The following is a 24495-nucleotide window of genomic DNA, read 5'->3' on the forward strand; positions in this document are numbered from 1 at the left end:
ATAGACCCAGGAATAGTTACATCCTTTCCCACCATTTTGTCAGGCTCCTTCCTAGCATGACCTTTGAAGGAATGACGATTTTCTCCTCTTCCCTTGGGAATGAAATCCCACTCTAACTTATTTTTATTCACATTCTAATTCTCATGTGAATCAAATATACAATGGAAATAAATCATTCTGATTTCAAAGAATTTTTATTTTGATTCTAATTCTGATTGATCTGTGAACCAAATGGGCCCTAAATATTATCCATGATGACATGCAAAGTCCTTGGGTCCATGAATATACGTGTATGTACACTAGCAGTTGGAATTGGTTTCTCGTTTTAAGTCGGGTTATTTTTGTATAATTTTTTGTTTTGAGCTGGCTTTTGGGGTGGGTGAGGGACTTGGGCTTCCTCTTTTTGTGAGGGCCCGCTCATTTTACAATCTATCCTCTCTTGTTCTTTTGCATTTTATTAATAAATTAAATTTTATCTTATATTAAAAAAAAAGTAATCATTAATTCTTTTGAAATAAATAAAACAGAAGTTTTATTAAAGAAGAATATAAAACAAGAAGAAATACAGATAAAGACATCAAAGGAAGCAAAATAATATTAATTTTTAGGGAAAAGTATAGACAGGCTATTCACATTTCACGAGGTTGTACCTGCCAATTAATCAGGGCTATTCAAAAATTTCGCACTATTGGCATTATTCACACAAATTTGCTTCCCATAGAATTTGCCTAATTTTAAAGCCAAATCTTCATCTCTCTTCGTTTTGAGAGAGTCCTTGAAGTATGGTCTACTTTCATTGACTAGACCTGCAGTCAGACGTGGAGCCATGCTTATACTGAGCTATTTGTTCTTCTGCCCCAGACTGATCTCATATATTGGACTGGACCTGATAATATATGAGATCAGTCTGGGGAAGAATCTCTGCGTATTTTTCAAGTGTTGATGTTGGATCATGTTGCTTTCATTTCATGTCATGTTGCCCATCATCTGGGCCACTTTTTCTGATAGCCCTTTTATTTATACGGAAAAGTATGACAGGCTTAATGCAGATTTCTGATTTACACCACAAATCTATAAGAAGAATAAATAATTCTATAAATTGAGATGATCCTTCTACCCCCATTTCATAGCAAAAGTAGTCTCTCTGATCCCACAACTACAACCCAAATCCCCCCTTGCCCAAAGCAGTCTGCGGATCAGTATGTCCTTCCTCAGTATTATCACTGCTGAGCCAACAGTCCAACCGATCACCAGAACGAAATTGGTGGAGCAGTAGCCTAGCCATGGACCAAAGCCTATAAGGTGGTGGAACTGCAGGTTGCATGCAAGCCAGACAACAAGAAATCAGTCTTCCCTGAAATTGTCCACAATATTTGGCCCAGCAGAAGCTTTCAACATCATTACTTGCAAAGCATCTAGTGGTGAATTTATGACTGAAAAGGGAAGCTTACTTTCTTGGGAAAGCCCATCAGCTCTTTACATGGAGGTGAATCGATATGTTTAATATTTGTTTGTTTTTCATAACTTGATCATTTGTCCAAAACCTTGCAGCTGACACTTACGTTATTTGCAGGATATCATATGCGGAAAGCACAGGAATAGATGCGAGGAGCTGTGCGGCTTACTCTTGAAAGTAGAAGACCCATTAGAGTCCATGGCCTTGATCGATGCACTGCAACGACTATGCATTGATCACCATTTTGAAGAGGAGATCAGGACTGTGTTAAGTGTGTTGTATACAAGGTTTGGTTCAGATGTTTATCAGATTGGAACCGGCAGTCTGCATGACGTCTCTCTTTGCTTCAGATTATTTAGACAAGGTGGGTACTGTGTGCCTACAGGTAAGAATTATAATGCCGTTAGGCTAGCTCCTGTTCTTCCTGAACCAAATAATTAAAACTGTAGAATAGAACTATATTAAGCTCGACTAATTTCTGTTCAACAATATTGGAGCAGATGTGTTTGATAAGTTCAGGGACAACAGGGGTCGGTTTAAACCAGAACTAAATGAAGACACAAGGGGAATGCTGAGTTTATTTGAAGCTTCACACCTGGGAATATACGGTGAAGACATACTGGATGAAGCCAATGAGCTTGCTTACAAACACCTTTCTGCTTCAAGGTTGAACCTCAACCCACCTCTGGCGAGAGCCGTGGAAGATACCCTAAAGCACCCCTTTAACAAAAGCTTGGCTAGTTTCAAGGTCAAAAGCTATGTTAAGAATTTCTCAAGCTCATATTGGTGACACAATTCCTTACAAGAACTGTCCAAAGTGGAATTCAACCTTGTTCAATCTCTGCACCGCCAAGAAGTCGCTCAGGTTTCTCAGTAAGTGGCCGGTATAGTTTTAATTAGGTGCCGTTTTGCAAGTCTTTTGTAAAAGATTTTCCGGAAGATCTCATAGCCAAAAAAATTACTGGACTTTTTTTGAAGCCGATAGACAGTTTGGTTGGAGACACGTCTTTTCACACAAAAATGGGACAAAAAATGTTGAAAAACTCCATTTGATGTTTTCTGAAAATAGTTCAAAACTGGCTTTGAAATTTTTTGATAAATAGATATTTCCCCAGCCAAGCCAGAAAAGATGAAAACACGAATTACTAGTAGGCTTCCAAACAACCAACAGCCCTTGTTAAAAAACGCACCAGACTGGACCTTAGTTCTTTTATTTGTTTGTTTCAACAGTTAGATGTATTCTAATCCTATTATTTGCAATATTATTAGGTGGTGGAGAGATCTGGGTTTGTCAGACGAGTTGAAGTTTGCCAGAAATCAACCAGTTAAATGGTACATGTGGTCCATGGTGGTTCTCAGAGATCCGAGATTCTCAGAGCAAAGGATTGACCTAACAAAACCCACTGCACTTATCTACATAATCGATGATATTTTTGATGTTTATGGAACACTCGATGAACTTGTCATTTTCACAGAAGTAATCAACAAGTAAGAAATGCCCCCAACTAGCTATCATTTAATGATTTAATTTCACTATTTTAATGATAGTAAATAGGAAATATTATTAAAAGGTGAAAAAATGAATAATCATTTTTTTTCTTAAAGTTAAAAAAAAAATCCTAGTTAAGAAAAAATAAACAGGCTCTTAATCTAAATCAAGAAAACAAAAAAACAGAATACCTGCCACCAGCGTTGCAGAACAGTTCAACAACTCTCGAGTGATTTTTGAACACGTCATTGTGTTAATCAGGTAACGTTTGATATGATATTTTGTCTTTTCACCACACTGGCGTGTTAATCAGGTATCGCACGACATGTAAACTCAAAAAGGACACTCCACCCATACCCAACAATACGCGTGATCTGTTCCTTAAAATACCTTAGCTTACTCTTAAAAAAGGACACTGAATTGGTATTTCTTCCCTAACAATTTCGAACATCCTCACTGCATGCTGATCCAATGTCACTGGTCTTGATTGCCCGCCCTAGGCCTCTACCAAATCTCCCTTGATCGCCTCATTAATTTCAAATTGTGCACCAATTAAAGTCTTCTCTGGGTATTGATTTTTCTAGGCCAATTGCTCTTTTTTGCAGCATCTCCCGAATGTTGCAAAAAGTTACCAAAGAATTGACCGATCGACAGCGCAAGAGGGACTCTGACCCGTGCCTTTAACCTAATCCTGAAGGCTCAGTTTGGAAATTAAAGAGTATAAATGCGAATACATAAAATATAAGGTTTTGCATTCTGCATATTTGCATTTGTACTCCTTCCTCACATTCTTTGGATCACTTCCCTCTCATCAAAGTACCCCAGTAGTCATCACAAACAGTACTCTCTGTCTCCGATGATGGCCCTCACTACATTGACTCTAGTATGATGAATTTGACATGCAGATGGGAACTAGTTGCTGCTGAACCGCTTCCCAAGTACATGAGGAAGTGTTTTAAGGCACTTTATGGCATTACAAATGAAATATGCACCAAGGTCTTTAAAGAAACTGGGTGGAACCCTATCAACTCCCTGCAGAAGGCGGTAGGTAACATTTGACCTGGATCATGATCACTAATTTTACATTCTCTCTCTATTTCTCTCTCTCTCTATCTATCTATCTATCCATATATAATAATTCATACCTCCTCCTTTTGTTATTTTTAGATTAAATAAAAAACAAGTCAAAATTAAAACTTTTATGGGTCTTCATTGTCTATCACATTGTATCTCTTGTTTTTTCTTCTTTAATTAATGAAAAAGAGGTTGATAATAAAATACCCTCAAAAATCAAAATCAAAATTATATAGAACTATTTTGAAAACCATATTTTTTTTTTGGGTATAAAAGCTACCAAAGTAGATTTTACTTCGCTTTGGAGGAAAAATCCAAAATGTGGCTACTGTACAGCCTACATGTTAATATTGTATTGGATGCATGCAGTGGGCCAGTCTTTGCAATGCATTTCTTGTAGAGGCAAAATGGTTTTCTTCCAGGCAGCTGCCAAACGAGACAGACTACTTGAAGAATGGAATCGTTAGCTCTGGAGTGCATGTGGCGCTAATTCACATTTTCTTTCTATTGGGCCAAGGCATTACCAAAGAAAGTGTCGACTATCTGGACGCTGCTCCGGCCATTATCTCTTCCTCAGCATCCATTCTTCGTCTCTGGGATGACCTGGGAAGCGCTAAGGTACAGTTCTGTTTGATACTATCTGATCACCATTTCTTTGTTTTATACAAGTCATTAATGCACCAAAAGCAATGAATTGTGAGCTTATTCTTCAAAAGTGTTCTGAGCTCCTGTTGAGGTTGAATTGACCTTAATCAGGGATTGCGTCTGGTTTGGGTTAAGGTGATTAGGTGAACCCATTTTGTATATATATATATAAATATAGACGAAACCTGATTAAGTGTCAGGATTTGGGCTTGGCTTTATACTGTTTAGGACTTCAAATTTTGGCAGAAGCTAAGCTCGAGAGCAGCCCATAACATGCCTACTTATGACCATATTAAAAAAATATGAGATGCTTGGTACAATTTTGTTTAAACGGAGATTGAGTTTCATTGATATATTAATTGCCTGACTAAAGGCTAAACTTAATCAATAAAATGGCAGGATGAGAACCAAGAAGGATACGATGGATCATACATAGAGTGCTACATGAAGAATCACCAAGGAATTTCAATTGAAGGCGCAAGAAATCATGTCCTTGGCATGATTTCAGACTCATGGAAACAGCTTAACCAAGAATGCCTCTCACCAAACCCCTTCTCACCAACATTTATAGAGGCAATACATAATTTTGCAAAGATGGTATCTGTGATGTATGATTATGATGACGATCGACGCCTTCCAGTCCTTGAGGAATATATTAACTCATTGCTTTTTGAAAATATTCCTCTGCGAGGGTGATACCAATTCTGTTGTACTTCAGAAACCAAATCGCAAGCTGCAACAACCTTATACATTTGCCTCATTAATTAATCCAGCATATGCTACGTACGCTTATTAGGGTTTTCTAGGTGTCAGAGGTTGTTCAACCTTGTATACTTCGTTACGATTTCCTTTTATGGACTTCTTTTCCTCCATCTTCCATAAACATAGGCTAAGGGCCGGAATCACGTAAATCTATGTATGTTCAATTTTTCTCGTCTTTTTTTGTTTCTTAATATCTATGTTTTGCCTTATTTTCTTGTGTCATTTAAATATATGTTTCTGGGTTTTGTGTAACAATGGGATACGACATAATGGATGCATATATAGATTTTTGCTTGATGTTAATTGGAGAGTCCATGGGTGACACCTATTGTAGTCTAAAATCGGGCGACAAATGAAAGAAGAGAGAAATCTAGTTGAGGAGGCTTGGTGAGCTGAACTGCTTCCCAAGGCACTTTGTAAGAAAGGAAGAGAGTCTCGAGGTGTGTCTCTGAGGAGATTTCTTAGGTAGGTAATAGGTCCGCAAGGAAAGCAAAATGACAAGGTGAGGGTAAGAAGAGTGCTATATGTGTATACCATTTTATGGGGTTGCCTAACCTATAACCTATTTATATTTATAGAAGAGGCTTCATGCCGAGGAGATTTAATCCTATTAGTAGACGATTGCTGAGCCAGGCCTGAGCTTCTTAGTTCTTAGTGATGTCCTTGTTAGCATCTGGCCATCTGGGTATGCCACCGACATATGGTGAACAGGTCGATCGGATCAATAGGTTGGACCAGCTTGGGTTATCAATGGCTTTCTAGAGCATTTTGTTCAGTGACACGTGGGGGCTTGAGTGTGGACCACGTAGATGGATCTTATCACTTGCACCAACTTTCCGGATTGAGACAGGTGTCTTGTTGCTCCTGTCAACATCATTAAAGAAAATTATGGAAAAGTACCGATAAGCCAAATATACATTTCTGAATTCCATTGCATCCAAAATGTCAAAAACCTATGCTTTATACATCAATACCCACCCGTGAATTGACATGGATTCCAAGGGACATCCATCACAACTATACTTTGGGCCTAAAAATCCTAACCCTGTGTTGAACCATCATTTTCCCAGAAAATTAACTTAAGTTAATTGTTGGAGTAGTAGGTCAAGCTCGAATTCCCCTTATTCCCCTCTCTTTTGCTTGAAATCTCATCTATAGAAAATGAGAGATGGTGACTTGTGGGGGGAGAGAGAACTTAATGGAAAAGAAGAGAATGAAGAGAGAGAGTGCTGAAATGACAAATTGGGAGTGATAAAAAGGAGAGAAGAGAGAGTAAAAAAAAAATACAGAATTGAAGTAATGGAGCAAGGAGAAGCAAGATAAGATGGACCGATTTATTATATATATAGATAGATAAATAGATAAATAGATCTCACATTATAAGCCAAGCAGATATCGAAACTAAATTTAACCCCTCATTCGAAAATAATTATCCCCATAACCCATGAAATGTTAATTCAAATCTGCCTCCCACCGCCTTGCGCCCCAAAAACGTCCCACACAATGGGAGGCCGCCAGCTGTCCTCCCACACACTCTCCCCTCAGCGCGTGTGGAGTTAACGGAATGGCCGTTAGTTCCCAATCAGCGCCCAGAACCAAACTCTCGACTTGGACCAGTGCAACCTTGCACTCCTCCGATCCTATCATCTCTAGTGCCGATGACCGTTCCGGCAGATACATCGTAGGTGCGAACTCGTCTCTCTCTCTCATCTCCCTCTCACATCCTTTATTTTTTAATTTATTTTTTTCAATACAAAAAACAGGAAGAAGGATCACCGGCCGGCGACCACCCGACCATTATACAGGTGCGTTTTCTCCTCTTCTTTCTCAGTTTTTTTTTATTTGCATTTCCCCAACCTGTTCTATGTATTTCCCCAACCCATAAAGCAGAGAATGAAAATCTAGTCTCTTCTTCTCTTCCTGATTCCCCTCATGGTTTCCTTCTTTCTCTTCGACAACGGAGTTTCCGCCATGCTACTCGGCGACTGACAACCCATTGAAGATGTGAATGGCCCACATGTCCAAGAGATTTGGCAGTTTACCGTCGCTAAGTACCACAAGGATGCCAAAACCAACCTCCAGTTTAACGCAAATCTTTGGACTTTGGACTCTCTACTCTAAAGAGTGAAAATATCATGTCTTCTTTATTAAAAAAAAGTTAAGGAAATGAAAGCTACCATTTTCATGTTTTATATGATGAGTAAGAAGAAAAAATCGGCAACATATATCAGTGTAACAGTTTGGAGAAAATGCAAATGTAAAAACAAAAAAAAAAAAATAGAGTAGATGGAAGAGAGCAAAAAACGCACACCTATATACTGTTGCTGGTGGTTGCCGGAGATGGTCGGTGGTGGGTGAAACCTCTCCTTTGTTCTGAATCGAAAAAAAAAAGTAAATTATAAGAGAGAGATGAGATGAGAGGGACGGATTCATACCTTCGGTGTTTCTGCCGCAATGGTCATCGGCACCGGAGACGATCGGATCGGAGTAGTGCAAGGTTGCACAGGTCCAGGTCGAGAGTTTGGTTTTGGGGCTGCTTCAGAACTAACGGCCGTTCCGTTAACTCTACAGGCGCTGAGGGGAGTGTGTGTGGAAGGACAGCTGGCAGCCTCCCATTGTGTGGAACGTTTTTGGGGCGCCAGGCGGTGGGGGCCAGATATGAACTCATGAAATGTATGGATCAAATTATTCAGTTAATTCCGTACAACATGTGATGTCATATGAATAACTAACCAATGATCTCAGCATGGATAGAGCCCCTACAAAGCTAGATATTTTCATTGTCCTATGTATTTCTCGTGGTTGACATGAGTTTGCTTGTCAGCATTACAATGTGAAAAATATATCTTTAACTTACCAAAAATTAAAAAACATTTTTCCCATGTACGTTCACATCAAAAGAAAAGTGTTTGAACCTTAAGAGTCATTTAAGGTAGATGGAGGATGTATGTGTATCTGTCATTTGACATGAACATACATAACACAATATTAGGGGGCTCCGATCTAACGAGGAATTGTTTTAACATCCTTTCCCACCATTCTCTTTTCATCATTCATGGGAGATATTTTCCCTATACGGCGGTAGTGTTCCGTGGGTATGGATGTAGGATTTATTATTCTGTTTATAAAGATAATCTTGACTGTTGGTCCAACAGCGTATGCTGTTGAGAACGTTTCTTCGATTGGACATGTTTATCTAAATGCAGATTTATAAATATTCAAAATGTTAAAGACTGTTTCTAAGAAGGTCCAATCCGACTAAATCGACTAATTTAGACCGATCTAATTCGAGTCGGTTGGGTTTTATCAGTATCGGTCGGTTTCGGATTGTACAAATTCATAAATCGATAGTTTGGACCGGTTTCGATTTTTTTGTGTAAAAACCAAAATTGACCCAAACTGAACCGATTATAAAATATATATTTCAGTTTTAAATATATTTCCAGAAAACTAGGTTGCCATGGGGGCATGGATGAACTTAGAGTTGAAACCAACCCAAACCAATCCAATCCGACTCAAACCGACCAAGTCGATTTTGCTTAACACTGAATCAATTTCGATTTCCATCTTAAATAACCCGATCGGGTTAAATCGATTGAAAAAACCACAGTAAACCAACCCAACCCAACCCAATATACATCAAAGCTCGCCTATGAATTACTAACACCTAACCCCAAAAGTACTCTGGGCTTACAAATTCAGACCCTGAGCTGGCTGAACCGTCATTTTCCCTTTATAAAAGGTTAACATCGCTCATCTCTGTATTTTAGTACGGATCATCTGCTGTATGTAATTCCAACAACCTACCAACAAAATGCCATACACCACATTTCACGCATATACATGGTGGGCCCTACCGTTCTAATCACATGATGGTTAGAACGTGTATTGTTGGGAGAAGACCCCAACTCTTTTTTTAAGCCCTCCGAAAGGCCATATCCGTAAAGTTAACACGTTTTTAATGGCAGATGTTATTTGAATAATTTCATGGTATTTGACAATTAAAACAAGCCATAGGCCTTTTATTTGAAGGGGATAATTTCCTTTTGGTATAGGAATCGGTCGACGCAATTAATGCATAGGGTTAAATTTAAATATGGTAGGCCGATGCATGTTATGATGATACTAAAAGGAAAATTTGTAGGGGATCCATTAAAATGATCTTATTTCTTATGTATATATATGAAAAAACTGAAGACTGTGGAGAATTCTAGGGCTTAATTTTGAAGTAAGAAGATGAGTTTGGTGGTAATTAATTAGTAGGGGAAGATAGAAACAAATTTTTAGAAATTATACAATTACAATAAAAATTTTTATAAAATTATATTTCTGAATATTAAAGATAATTTAATACATTTTAAAAATTTATTGTGTGGTTGATACTCAATATATCATTTTTATTATTTTTATCGTCAAATTAAACATGGGGTGGACGGGGATAGTGTTTTCAAAATTGGATCAAACCAGATGCTTAGACCTGAAAAATTGGGAACCAAACACCGTTTCACCTCAAAACCGCTTTGTGTCCAAAATCTGTTTATTTGGTTAGCGAACCGCTAACCTGGGCAGTCGAACCGTCAACCCAGACAGCAGTTTTTGGCATTTTTTTGTTTTTCTAATTTTTTATTTTTTTGTCAGAGCGGGTCATCCATTCGGACCGAACAATCGGACTGTTCGACCCCAGAACTGTTCCCTATCCAGTCCAATTTTAAAAACTTTGGACGGGGAGTGGGTGCCTTGCCTTAAGCTTGGCTTGGTTGCGGCATGGCCTGCCCTAAGGTCTGGCCCAAGGATTAGCCTGACCCACGACATAGCACGAGCCTATGTGAGCTCGGGTCGTGGGTTGTGCCGAACCGATCCCCCAAATTATCCTAGAGGAGGGAGACACAGCCCAGGGCGCCTTGTGGGCCATCACGACACGACTCGCACTTTGTGCGGGCCATATGCAGGTCGTGTCATGTCGACCCAACATGACCCAATTTACACATTTACTTGAACCCGCCCAATACTAGGGATGGGGCAGGGAAATTCGAGAATTCTCCATCCTTGATGAGGAGTGGGGTGTCTTGCCCCTAAACTCGCCCGACATTGAGGAGTGGTTACCTTGCCCTGAACCCGCATGACACTAAGGACGAGGCGAGGATGGGGTAGAGTGTCTTGACTATGGGGCAGGGAAAGGGATGGAATGCCCTACCAAACCCACCCCGTTGTCATTTCTATATAATTGTTTATTATTAGTGTAATTAATAAAAACATTAGTTTTATAATTATTTGTATTTATTTAAATTAATTAAAATTTCATTTAAAATAATAAAAAGAATAAAAAATATTAAAATTACTACAAATAATTAATAAATTTAAAATTAAAAAAAAATATTTATTTATATTCAATTCACAATAATTATTTTTTATAAATCAATATTAAATGAAAAATAAAATTATTAAATCTTGTAGATTTTCCCGTGCATCACATAGGTCCCTACTAATAAGGAAGGTATATAAAAAGGAATAAAATAGAAGCTCAATAAATAGAAAAAGAAAAAAACTCCACTAATTTTTCTCTTGAACAATACATTTTTAAATAGAAGCTCGTGTATCACACAAGTCTTCATATCAATGCTTCAACTTGTGATTTTCTTCGGATCTAGTCATAACCAATTATTCTTCTTTTCATTCTTCCAGACTCCCTTTTCGCTATTTACTATTCTTATACTCTTTTAACCATGAAACTTCCAGTTCATTTTGCATTGAAGCATGTAGTAGGTATATAGTTGCTGAGTCTGGATCTGCTCACAATACCCTTAGCACGGGACCCTACAGCCTTCATTGGAAACATGGATGACCCTACCAGTATACTGTGACTTGCAGATCCGTATTAATAATTGCTACACTATGGCACATCGGCATCTTCCATCACATACTGGCATGGGTTGGAAGCAACGTTTTCTGACAAAATGGAGTTTTTTTTTTTTTTTCTTAATTTGGAATTGTTGCTGTCAGGCAGGACAACAACTTTTTCTGTTAGGTGCAGAACACGTTTTTTGCATTGTTATCCTTTAACCAGTGCAACATCACTGCCCTATTGGCAGCAACGAGATGTAGTTCCAACAAACGTCAAATTTGACATTACTCAAAGCCATGCCTTCCCGAATTCCAAGGCATATTTTGGAGAACCGTTTTATATAGAAAAACTGTTCTAAACAAATGATTGTTTCCTGAAGCACTGTTTTTTCTGATGTGGTGCCATTTTCTGGAGCAACAACAATGATGCCAAACAGACGTATGGTGACTTTAAAGAAGTAGCTAGGGCCAATTTGAACTAGTACAATACTCCTATACTCACATTAGAACAAAACAATAAATCTGTACTAGCATAAAGCAGATACTTGCACTTTGGTTTAGTTATAAAATTAAGGGAAAATTTCCAATTAGTACCCTATACTTTGGGCCTAGTGCCACTTTGGTCCCCGAACATTAAAACACGATAATTCAGTCTCCGAACTTTCAAAATGTGTCAATCTAGTACATGTCATTAACCGGCCCATTAATCAGCTGTTAAGTGACATATGAAAAGACACAAATACCCTTCAAGTGTCATCTAATTTTCTTTATCAACTATCCATTTGTTGATAAAAAATGAACAGTCTCAAATCCTTGCTTTTCTATTCAAGAAAGTTGGGATTACATCTCAATTGGCATTATGGTGATCCCAACTTTCTTGAATAGAAGAGGCAATGATTTGGGACTGTTCATTTTTTGTCAACATTTGGATGGTAGATAAAGAGAATTAGATGACACTTAAAGGGTATTTTTGTCTTTTCAAATGACACTTAACAACCGGTTAATGGGCTGGTTAATGGCAGGTACTAGATTGGCACATTTTGAAAGTTTGGGTACTAAATTATCACGTTTTAAGGTTGGGAACCAAAGTGGCACTAGACCCAAAGTACAGGGTATTAATATGAAATTTTCTCTAAAATTAAATATCATTATAAAGAGTGAATGCATATATCCCTTTTTCTTATATATGTATCCCTACCTTATTGGTGCTTGTATCCTTCATTACGATTTTCTTTAGTGGACTTCTGCTCCATCGCCTATAAACATAGGCCAATGGCCGAATCACATAAATCTGTGTGTTCAATTTTTCTTCTCTTTTTACATTTTTAATTATCAATGTTTTGCCTTGTTTTCTTGTGTCATTCAAATCTATGTTTCTGAGCTTTGTGTAACAATGGCACACAACATAATGGACACACATATTTTTACTTGATATTTATGATCTAAAATATAGTTATAGTTGATTGTCTATCTTGCTCAATATTTGGCTTGAATTTGTTGTGTGTGGGAGAAAAGAGGAGGGTTTTGGGGCACTGAGGATTTTTAGGTTTTCTTGTTAGTTGGAGAGTCTAAAATAATAAAAAAAGAGAATAATGAGATAGGATTTTAATACGCTTGACTAGTATTGGCATGAACAAAACTAATACAATTGTAAAATCACGGTCTTGGCTTCATCTTGGAGAACACCATCTTACCATTATCTCAAAGGATATGAATCATGTCGGAGACATATAAATCCACCTCAGACTTCTTTGCTCAATTCGTACATTTGAGCCGACCTTTGACCTCTGAGGAGATCTCCTTGCCGAGACGAGCTCCTACCCAAGAGGGCTCCTTCCTAGCATGACTTTTGAAAGAATGACCATTCTCTCCTCTTCCCTTGGGAATGAAATCCCATTCCAACTTATTTTAATTCACATTCCAATTCCTATATAAATCAAATAGACAATGGAAATAAATCATTCTAATTCTGATTCCAATTTCAAAGGATTGAGAATTATATATATGATACCCTTAAAAATATTTTTGTATTTTTTATCATACACAGAGTAAATACTTCTCTATTAAATATCAGTCATGATTCAACCAGGGTATCATATCAAAGAATAGATGGAAAGACCTTTATGCTGTTGGATGGGCCATATGGAAGTAAACATAATAAGTCAAACCCATTTCCCAGTTGATCTTCATACATATTCTACCCTAAGTTTACCACTTCAAATTCTAGTAGAAAAGTCCACCAACTAGTCAGTTTTCATATAATAGAACTTAAGAATTGATTCAACGTTGAAATTACCAAGGACCTTCAATGTTAAAATCTAAGATAGTGTGATCTCGAAGGAATTTGTTTTGACTACAAAGAGCCAAAAAGATTTGGTCTGAGTGCCTAAATTTAGCAAGGCACCACTATCATTACCATTCCTAGAATGCACTGTGTTTGACTAGATCATGTCGTTCTACTACGTCCAAAGTATCAGTTTTGCAACGAATGATAGAAAAAAATAAAAATAAAAACAGAAAATCGTGATCAACTAATAAAAAAACAGAAAATCGTAAAGGAACAAGGTTTCCCATTTGAACAACGTTTCTCCCTTTATTTAAGATCGCCATCTATTCCCAAACCCAATGTGGGCGGCAGTCTATTTAAAACCGCTATCACTATAGTGGCGGTCATTAAGACCGCTGGGTCTAAACTCTAAACCATGGCTTAGTGGATTGTCTAGATTTTTATGCATGCATGCCTTATTGGTATATGAGAAGGGTATTCATTTTGAAGCTTTCGAAATTTAATTTGCTACTTAAATTCTCAATCACCCATTGATTGAAGTTGAGAATATAATATTTATATACTATGGAAAGAAATATTTACAAGATACAGAAGATATCAGAGAGTATCAATTCTCTTGTATCATACAAGAATGCTGGAACTTTACTTACTCAGCAAGTATTTTACTTAGGTAAACATACTTATTAAATAAATAAAAATAAATGGTTTCTCGTAAGATTATATTAGAGAATATTTTAGTAAAATCTTTCCATGTATATTGGAGATTGTATGGTGACCAAATCGATATGATAGAGGACCGAATTCTATCAAACATCCCACCTTAAGTTGAATTAGGAGTGAGAACATTCTACTTGCATCTAAGTTCAACAAAACGGTGGAGGAACTCAGACCTTTAGTCATGACATCAGAAACTTCTACATCTTTGGGTAAAATGAACTTGTGAAAGAACTGGGCGTCGTGATCTTTTCCAACCCATCCCAGAACTTCCGACAACTTATAGCCACTGACAAGTATAATCCGTGGCTATAAATAACTTTCTAGCCACTGACAAGATGACCGTAGTTAAAGGTCAACTTTCAGCTACGGAAATTATATGTTTGTGGAAATAACTACGGCTTTTTGTGTCTGTGGCTACATCGCAGTAGTTATGAATCCATTTTCTTGTAGTGTGGGCATAAAATATGTCCAATGTTGTCACACCATAACATAGGAGCAAATGATAAAAAGGAAAACCAAGCAAATGATCTTAGCAATGGTACTTGCAAGTGGCAACATTTCCACACTCTGCCTCTACACTAGAAAGGGGGACAGGACATAAGGTTGCTTCTTGAGGCTCTAGGAGATAAGATTGAACTTCCCAAAGCTTTCTTAGTGAAGGCGTTTAAGGGAAGTTTATGTGATTAAAGTTGTAGTGGAGGGAATAGATATCCTATTAACACGTCCTAATTGTGGTCTCAGGTGGACTGTTGTGGATTTTAAGCAGGGGATGTTGGATGAAGATCAAAGGTTGGTTGTGGGCTGCCGAATGACATTTGAGCAGGTGATTGTGGTGGGGGCCCTAGACTGGATGAGGGCATCTAGTAAACAAAGGTTTAGGGCAGTCTGTGGAGAAGCTCGTCTTGGTCATGTTTTCCATGGAGGAGACGGTAGCTCAGATGAGTCCTGATGTAGGGTGATTTGGCCTGACCAGGTAATAGGGGGATACGTGGATACGACCTAACTAGTGGGACAACAGCTCAGCCTGACACGTCAAGTCCGCAATGGATCGAGCTCAGATAACCAAACCACCTCGGGACAAGTCTACCTCGATGCAAGGTCACATCAGGACCACCTCGGTCCCAAGGCACTTCGGCATTCATATCAGGTCGGATCTAAAGAGCACGAGCTCAGACAATGCTGACCGACCACTACATGGCAACCCCGAGGATCTCGTCACCATACTCCGCGTCTTATGGGATCGTACCTTGTAACGACTAATATTATCTACCTACTCCCTTATTCAGGAGGAAATGGTCAGCCTTACCGGTTGGTAGCGTTATCCCCAAATTAACACGGAAACGGATCCTGTCGCAGCGATAATCTTGGAACTACTCCACGGAACCCGCAGGGACTCCAGTATATAAACGCTCCACCCCCTGGGGGTGAGGGTATGCGTAATCTCTGCTCTCTAGCCCTCTTACAATCTAAGATCATTTTCACTTCGCAACCAAGTGCTAACTTAAGCATCGGAGCAACCTCGCCGTGTAAACCACCCCAGGTTCTCTGGTTCATCTCTTACAAATTTATCAAGCCCGTCGTTGCTGGTAGCCAGATCACCTCCAGCAAGGAGCAGCCAGATTGTGCCTCATCATTTGGCATCGTATGTGGGAACCGCTACTAAAAGCCCTTCTTTCCACTCAAAAATCTCAAGCACAAAATCCATGGCATCCTCTTGCAATGCCAGGCAGAATGGTGAAATGAACGTCTCCGGGGGGCAGCCTCAGGTCCCGGCCGTGTGCACCGGTCAGTTCACCGTGCCTCTCACTGCAGATGGGGTGCCAACATTGAACATACCTCGAGTCATAGCTCCAATAAATGCCCCATTCCCTCATATGGTGGGTGTAACCATCACTGAACCCTCTGTGGTTCCCCCTGTAGTCAAACAGAGCCAACTGGATGACCTGGTACACTGCGTGCGGGCTATTCAAGCCCAAATGCAACAGGTCCAATAGTTTCAACATTACCAATAGCAGTTCCCGCCGCTGCAGCAGAATCAATAGCCAGCTCCACCTCAGTGTCCGATCACACCACAGAACAAGTCTCGCCGTCAGAACAATCATCCTCCTCTCCGGGGAGAAATTTCCCAGGTCTCGTCCCACAGCAGGAGGGAAAGGCAAGTTGCTCCCCCCGCCTCGCAGCAAGTGAACAGGTCGGGAGATACTCGGCCCATAGAGACCACGGTCACAACACCAAAAATTGTAGAAACCTCCGCGATGAGATAGAAGAATTCATCCGTCATGGATACTTAAAAAATTTTGTACAAAAAGACAATAAGAACCAAACAGATGGCAGGGGGAGCAAAGGAGAAATGCTCCTGAGTCCAGCAGCAGGCATAATGAGCAGCCACAAAGACAGTTGCCCCAAGAGAAACCGATCCACGGAATGATCAACATGATTACCGGCGGATCCATAGTCGCGGGCTGCACCTCAGCACCAGGGAAGGCCTCGGTTCGCGAGTTGGAACAAGAAGAACATAATCCACCAAAGCAACCTAGGCTCGAAGACCCAATATTCTTCATAGAAGATGATGCATGCAGGGTCTAGTACCCCCTTGACGATGCACTAGTTATAAAGATAAGGGTCAACGACTTCGAGGTGAAGCCTGTCCTAGTCGATTCCGACAGTTCAGCGGACATTCTATTTAAAGACGTGTTCGACAAGCTCCAGCTCAAGGAAGGCGATCTCAAGCCAACAAGTATTCCTCTGGTAGGCTTCAGCGGAGAAGAAGTCAAGCCCCTAGGGTGAATTTCAATACCTATAGAGGTTGGCACCTGGCCTAGTATATCGAGATTCAAGCACACTTTCCTGGTAGTCGCAACTCCCTCCCCATACAACGCCATAATAGGCCGGCCTATCACCCACGCGCTTCGCACAGTGGTATCCACCTACTCGGCTATGAAGTTCCCCACAAACTTCGGAGTTGGGGTAGTGCGAGGTGACCAACTTGAGTCCCGCAAATGCTATGTTGCCACCCTTAGAGGGAAAGCCAAGCTAGTGGGTGACATCGAGCTAGAGCGACCGACAGGATACACTGAGGATAGTAGATGAGGAGGTCGGGAAACTCACAAGTTAGTGGGTCCCGCAAATGCTTCGATCACAGCTGATAAGTTTTTTAATTGAGAATTTAGATATATTCGCATGGTCTACAGCAGAAATGCCCTGTATAGATGCAAAGATAATAACACACAAGTTAAATACTGAACCTGTAGTCAAGCCCGTTAAACAAAAGAAATGCAACCTCGCCCCGGAGCGTTGGAGGATAGTAGATGAGGAGGTTGGGAAACTCTTTGCAGCCGATTTCATCAGGGAGGTCCATTACCCGAGGTGGGTGGCCAACCCAGTTTTGGTGAAAAAGGCCAGCAGTAAATGGCGCATCTGCGTAGATTATACCGACTTGAATCGAGCTTGCCCGAAAGATTGTTTCCCACTCTCTAAGATCGACCGTCTAGTGGATGCGACCTCAGGGCACGAGTTGCTGAGCTTCTTGCATGCTTATTCAGGATACAACCAGATCCGGATGGACCCTGTCGACGAAGAAAAAACAACATTCATAACTGAACTAGGACTATACTGTTACAAGGTCATGCCCTTTGGGCTAAAGAATGCCGAGGCGACCTTCCAAAGGCTTGTAAACAGACTGTTTGAGCCGTTGATCGGCAATAAAGTTGAATGCTATGTAGACGATATGGTCGTTAAGACCCAGCTTTCAAACTATTTAATAAGTGACTTACAATGTGTTTTTGAAATTCTGTGTAAGTACATTATGAAGCTAAACCCTAACAAGTGTGTCTTCGGTGTCACCTCGGGTAAGTTCCTAGGTTACATAGTTAACCGACGTGGCATCGAAGCCAACTCCCAAAAAAATAAAGGCCATCCTAGATATGAGGCCACCTCATAAATTGAAGGAGGTTCAAAGGCTGAACGGTCGTATAGCCGCTCTAAGCCGCTTCATGTCCAAGTCAGCAGATCGCTGCTTGCCTTTTTTCAAGGCAATTAAAAAAAGTAAGGATTTTGAATGGACCAAAGAATGCCAGTTCACCATTGATGAGCTGAAAAAGTACTTAGCCAGCATCCCGGTTTTGACCCGACCCGAGGAGGGAGATGTTTTGAAGCTATACCTCTCCGTGAGTGATGAGGTGGTCAGCTCAATACTGATAAAGGAAGTAGATCGAGTCCAACGACCTATCTACTATGTTAGTAAAGTTTTATGGGACGCAAAAACAAGGTACCCAGAGATCGAGAAACTAGCGTACACACTGGTCATCGTAGATCGGAAGCTTCATCCATACTTCCAAGTCCGCACAGTCGTCGTCCTCACCAACAAACCTCTGAGGCAAATCTTACTCAAGCCCAAGGTATTTGACAGACTGACAAAGTGGGCCATCAAAATCAGCGAGTACGACATCCGGTACGAGCTTCAGACAGCGATTAAGGCCCAATCCTTGGCCGACTTCATTGCAGAGTGCACCTTCAGCATCGCAGTCCTTGAACCGATTGAGCTCGGGCACAGAGAGGAAGCTTCAACCAGTGCGGCACCGGTCCCGGTTAGAGCAAGGCCAACCTGGGACGAGGAGCCCTGGATCCTCCATGTGGATGGCTCATCCAATCAACAAGGAAGCGGAGCCGGCATTATTCTGTACGGGCCAAGCAGGGTGAAGCTGGAGTACGCACTTCAGTTCGAGTTCGTGGCATCTAATAACGAAGCAGAGTACGAAGCACTGATAGCCGGGCTCACTCTAGTGAACGAGGTGCAAGCGAAACACATCATCATCTGCAGCGACTCCCAACTCGTAGTCAACCAGGTCACCGGCGATTACGAAGTTCGCGACCCCACCATGGCTGCTTATCTAGCCAAGGTCAGGGAAGTTCTATGCAACTTCCAATCATACTTCATCAAGCAGATACCAAGGTTCGAGAACGCTGATGCCGATGCCTTATCCCGGTTAGCCACCACGAGCATCAATACCATGAGGATCGTGTACATAGAGAACCTACCTCATCCCAGCATTCTCGGGGGGGGGGGGGGGGCAGAAGAGGTCGCTCCTGTTACACAAACCGAGCCGAGCTGGATTGACCCACTCGCAAGCTACCTGCTTCACGGAACCCTCCCTGTAGATTGCAATGCGTCCAGAAGGGTAGAGCAACAGGTAGCCAAGTACGTCATGATAGACAAACGGCTGTACCGGAGATCCTACACGCTCCCCTACTTGCGCTGCTTGCGACCCTCAGAGGCTGAGCTCATTCTCTCTGACACTCATGAAGGCCTGTGTGGCGAACACTTGGGGGAAGTCACAAACAGAGCTATACTCCGTGGATTAAAAGCTCTTTTAGCCCGAGCTAAGGGACTATGGGTAGACAAGCTGCCCAGCGTACTATGGGTTTACCGAACCACTGTCAAGACTGCCACATGTGAAGCCCCCTTCAACCTCACCTATGGCACGGAAGCGGTAATCCTAGCCGAGATCGAGATACCTACATTACGCCTGGAGGCATACGATGAAGAAGCAAACGATGACGAGCTCCGTACCAACCTCGACCTGGTAGAGGAAGTACGGGACCTTGCATATATCCGAACCGCAGCCTACCATCAGAGAGTGGCTCGGTACTATAACGCCCGGATCAAGAAGCGACACTTCTATGTTGGAGACCTAATCCTTCGGAAAGTTATGGCACCTGAGCCCGGTGTAGGTAATCTCGAACCAAACTGGGAAGGTCCCTATCGAGTGAAGCGGGTACTCAAGGAAGGTATGTACGAGCTCGAAACCTTAGAAGGGAAACAGGTACCTCGAGCTTGGAACATTAGCAATTTAAGGCGATACTACCTGTGATCGTCGAATTGGTGAGCGGATTGCGAGTCACTCCCAGAAGTCTAAGGACTAAAATGCTGAGATAATAGAAGAGCTTGGCATCCTATAAGTCCAGTCGCCTCTTCAGAATGGGCGGATAAGTCCCAGTCGCCTCTTCGACATGGGCAGACAAGTCCTAGTCGCCTCTTCGGCATAGGCAGATAAGTCCTAGTCACCTCTTTGGCATAGGCAAATTACCTCTAAAGCCTAAGGCGTAGACAGCTTGGGTATGAACCCTACGATGTCTAACCCACTTCGGCGCATAACAACAGGTTGGACCTGTAAGGGACAAACGGCATTTAAATGAGTAGCATGTGCGCAAAACAGGTCGGGTATATACCCAGTAGTGTCGCTCACCTCGGCGTAAACTATGTAAAATTACCCCTACTAAGTAGACAGTTCAGGGTAACAAACACTTAGAAAAATTTTTTACTTTGGTTATCCTTACTTGTTGTCCAGGTCGGTAGCTCGACAATTTGGGTAACCTATACACTTGTTGCCCAAATCGGGAGTTATCTATACTTAGAATATTTTTACACAAGGATTACTCAAAGAAGTTCATATTTCATTAATGAAAAGTGTAAGTACAAAGATTTCATTGTAACCCGAGCTCAATGGCCTTGGGGTGTATATCCAAAACATAAAAAAAGAGAAAGCCAGAATCATGCTTGAGGACTGCCAGTCGGATCGGTCTCCATATGATCTCCCGCGTCCTCTTGACCCGAGGAGCCCGCCTCTTGGACCTCGTCGTCACTCTCTTCCTCTGATGAGTTGTGCTCTTCGTTCGTCGCTTTCGCCACCTCGGGGGTAAGGCCCGACATAGTGAGGACTCCGAGATCAAGGTCGGGGAACTTCTGCCGCACTAAGTACCTACACAGTTTGAACCCGGAACGATAAGAGCTCGATCCATATTCGACCTGGAGATCGTGGAACTCCGAGGATTCCTTGAAGCGTTTGATGGCATCGCTTCTTTCTTCAACCCGCGCCTCTTGGATGGTGGTCCCAAAGATCTTAGTTCGCTCTTGAACCATCGCTTCAAGATTTTCAACTTCTCATTGAAGCCTCGCCTTCTCCTCGGTCATTGTCGAGATCAGCTCCTGTTGCTTCAACTTCTCCTCGGTCATCGCGGAGATTTGTTCCTGCTGCTTTTCCTTCTCCTTGGTCAAGACCAAGATCAGTTCCTTTTGGCTTTCAGCTCCCTTCTTGGCCCAAAGTACCTCACCCCGATCTATGTCCAGGTCGCGGTGAAGCTATCGTACTTTCTCCTCAGCATCCTGAGCCTGCTTCAAGCGGATCTCAGATTGGCACATCAATGAATGGATGGCAGAGTTCACCTAGCAAAGAAAACCGAGGTAAGTACATTTGAAAAATTGACAAGAAAATAAAATATAAAGTAAGATACTTACCACCATACAGTAACCGACAGCTCGGCTTTCGAGCATGGCTATAGACATGTCAGCCCACTCCGCGACCTCGTCAGGAAAGATGGCATCCCTGCTCTTTCACATTCCGACCCGAAGAGTCATTATGCTCTCCTTGGAGGACTTGGGCCTCGGTGCCAAAGTGCTCTCTGGCTTGTGAGGTTGGACGCTTTCCTGCTCGGGTACTGAAGTGCTCCCCGGTTCATGAGACCGAGCATCCTCCTCCTGGTCATCATCCAGGTCCACTACGGGGGATTGAGGACAAACCTCCTCCTTAGGGAGCTCGACAGAGATTGGCTCCACAGCCAGGACCTCGGATGGGGTAGGGGCTGAAGGATCGGCCTCCCGGCAAAGCTTCTTTGAAGCCTTCCTCTTCTTCCCTCTCTGAGATCTCTTGAGAAGGTTCTCAGCATCGACCTTCGGCATGGTAACTGCAAGAGTAAAAGGTTAGCCACGAACTAAAAAGAACCTTAAAGTAAAACACCAAGGTGGAAACCTACCAGGAGGGCTCAGACCAGCTCGCACAAGCTTCTCCTTGGCCAAGAAATCTTTCATCTTGAGGCCGAGGTCCCTCCACGAGTTGATAACTGCCCTAGTTTCTGCATCTAATCTCACCCCGTGATCCTTGATAGCCACCCTCCAGTGAGTTGGAAAGGACCACCCTTTAGGAATCCGGACAATGAAGTACTTTCTCTTCCAGGCCGGAACCTTGTTCAGACTGCCGAACTGGATTTTGAACCCAGGCCGAGGAGAGACGTAATAGCTTTGTCTGACGTCCCCGTGCAAACAAGTAGAGTTCTTCTTAATCGAACCGATTGAACTGAAGGTGTCTAAGGACAAAGGACGGTCGTACTCATGAAATAGGGAGATGGTACCAACTATGTTCCGAATAGAGTTCGGGTGAATTTGGTCAATGGTAATGTTAAAGAATTTAACTACCTCCACAATGAAGGGGTGAAGCGGAAAGCACAGCCCGACAGCGAGCTACTCCTCAAAGACCACGAGCTCATGGTGATCGTGAGCCCAAGGATATTGACCTAGAGGTATACTACAGACTAAGTTATCGGGAAGACGATAGTGAGCTACTAAACACATCAGTCTATCTGAGGTCATAGTAGAGGGACCGAAGTCGTCTAGGTCCTGACCTCGGGAAGAAGATGGGGCCTCCATTCTAGAGGATGGTCCCTCTTCCCGAACCTCGGTCTCCCCGAGCCGAGATGGCTCAACCTCGGGCACCGAAGTCCCCTCCAAAGACCGAAGGGGGGAGTCGCCCAGCGACGAGCCAGCCTCCCCAACAGGGGCCGCGGTTTGTACCTCGGCACCTTCAACCTCACTAAAAGTACCTAAGAGACTATCTAAACTGGAGCTAGACATGATTAGAAGAGAAAGGAAGAACAAGCTCAAGAAAACGTAAACTCACCAAGAAGAGTGTGACCTCGGAAAATGAAGAAGGAATCAGCGAGCTGAAGGACTCCGACGCGACCTCAAAACAGAGACTTGTGAGTTTGTGGCAAGAAAAATGAGTCTCGGGCCCCCTATTTATAGCCGCTATGTCCAAAAACTAATTGTCGAGATCAAATCGATCCAACGGCTCCTAGAAAAACCGGCTATGCGACCCCCGAGGATGAAATCGGTTTAGCATGTTTTTTTACGTCCTCGGAGTTTATAGACCCCGTGACGTCCATGCGTAGACATACACGATCTGGGTTTTTTCTGGTTGAACCACATGGTCGAACAAGTCCGACCAGTGATTCGTCTGAATAGTTGCCTAAACCTCAGACCAAATCCACTTGGCTCGTCATGAACTCTCCGCACCGGGCCGGGACCCCTGGCTCGGGGAGTGGGGGGCAATTGATGTAGGGTGATTTGGCCCGACCTGGTAATAGGGGGACACGTGGACACGACCTAACTAGTGGGACAACAACTCAGTCTGACACGCCAAGTCCGCAATGGATCGAGCTCGGATAACCAGACCACCTTGGGACAAGTCTACCCCGGTGCAAAGTCACATCAGGACCACCTCGGTCCCAAGGCACTTCAGCACTCATATCAGGTCGGATCTAAAGAGCACGAGCTCAGGCAATGTTGACCGACCACTGCATGGCAACCCTGAGGATCTCGTCACCATACTCCGCGTCTTACGGGATCGTACCTTGTAACGGCTAATATTATCTACCCACTCCCCGATTCAGGCAGAAATGGTCAGCCTTACCGGTTGGTAGCGTTATCCCCAAATTAACACGGAAACGGATCCTGTCGCAGTGATAATCCTAGAACTAATCCACGGAACCCGCAGAGACTCTAGTATATAAAGGCTCCATCCCCTGGAGGTGAGGGTTGCGTAATCTCTGCTCTCTAGCCCTCTTACAATCTAAGATCATTTTCACATCGCAACCAAGTGCTAACTTAAGCATCGGAGCAACCTCATCGGATAAACCACCCCGGGTTCTCTGGTTCATCTCTTGCAGATTCATTAAGCCCGTCGTTGCTGATAGCCAGATCACCTCCAGCAGGGAGTAGCCGGATTGTGCCTCATCAAGTCCCATATATAGACACTACTTTTCATTTTTAATTTTCAAAATGTTGTTGGGGAAGTGGTGGCTAATTTTCCACCTCCTAGTTTGGGAAATGAGCTTGGGTGTAGGCTTAAAGAGATGAATTTTTAAAACCCAATATTACCCTCGTCCCCTTCCTCCGACCTCTCTCTCGCTTCCCTCTATCTTCCTCCGACTGTCCCCGTCAACACCAGATCAACGGGAGCAACTTTGCTGACAGATCCAACTCTCAAAGGAGGTCTGGTTCATCGTGGTTGCACCAAAGAATTGATCCAGCACAAAGTATTCTTGTGCAGACTCTCAAAACCCAGCTGGGAACTGAGTGTCGAAATGTTGCAATAACTTGCAAGTATACCATTG

General features: G+C 42.3%; 1 protein-coding gene and 3 long non-coding RNA genes across 4 annotated transcripts; 2 read left to right on the plus strand and 2 right to left on the minus strand.

The window, feature by feature from the left end:
- Positions 1–1072: 1072 nt before the first annotated feature.
- Positions 1073–8063, minus strand: LOC148845335 (uncharacterized). Its single transcript, XR_016102340.1, has 2 exons — positions 7738–8063; positions 1073–1835 (listed from the first exon to the last, which is right to left on the minus strand). It is a non-coding gene; the product is annotated as an uncharacterized LOC148845335 (long non-coding RNA).
- Positions 1355–5729, plus strand: LOC148845336 ((3S,6E)-nerolidol synthase 1-like). Its single transcript, XM_088955325.1, is given in 7 exon segments — positions 1355–1486; positions 1574–1841; positions 1957–2329; positions 2726–2944; positions 3851–3989; positions 4389–4637; positions 5064–5729. Coding segments are annotated over 7 exon segments (1602 nt in total). The 5' UTR covers positions 1355–1429; the 3' UTR covers positions 5361–5729.
- On the plus strand, positions 6127–7618 carry LOC148845337 (uncharacterized). The gene is made up of 2 exons (XR_016102341.1): positions 6127–7111; positions 7190–7618. It is a non-coding gene; the product is annotated as an uncharacterized LOC148845337 (long non-coding RNA).
- A 12640-nt stretch (positions 8064–20703) lies between the features above and the next one.
- On the minus strand, positions 20704–24299 carry LOC148845338 (uncharacterized). The gene is made up of 3 exons (XR_016102342.1): positions 22081–24299; positions 21566–22011; positions 20704–21493 (listed from the first exon to the last, which is right to left on the minus strand). It is a non-coding gene; the product is annotated as an uncharacterized LOC148845338 (long non-coding RNA).
- Between the last annotated feature and the right edge of the window lie 196 nt (positions 24300–24495).

The sequence above is a fragment of the Nelumbo lutea genome, chromosome 7 (assembly GCF_056320005.1).
Source record: "Nelumbo lutea isolate HS-2025 chromosome 7, American lotus-T2T, whole genome shotgun sequence".
Classification (NCBI taxonomy): Eukaryota; Viridiplantae; Streptophyta; class Magnoliopsida; order Proteales; family Nelumbonaceae; genus Nelumbo; species Nelumbo lutea.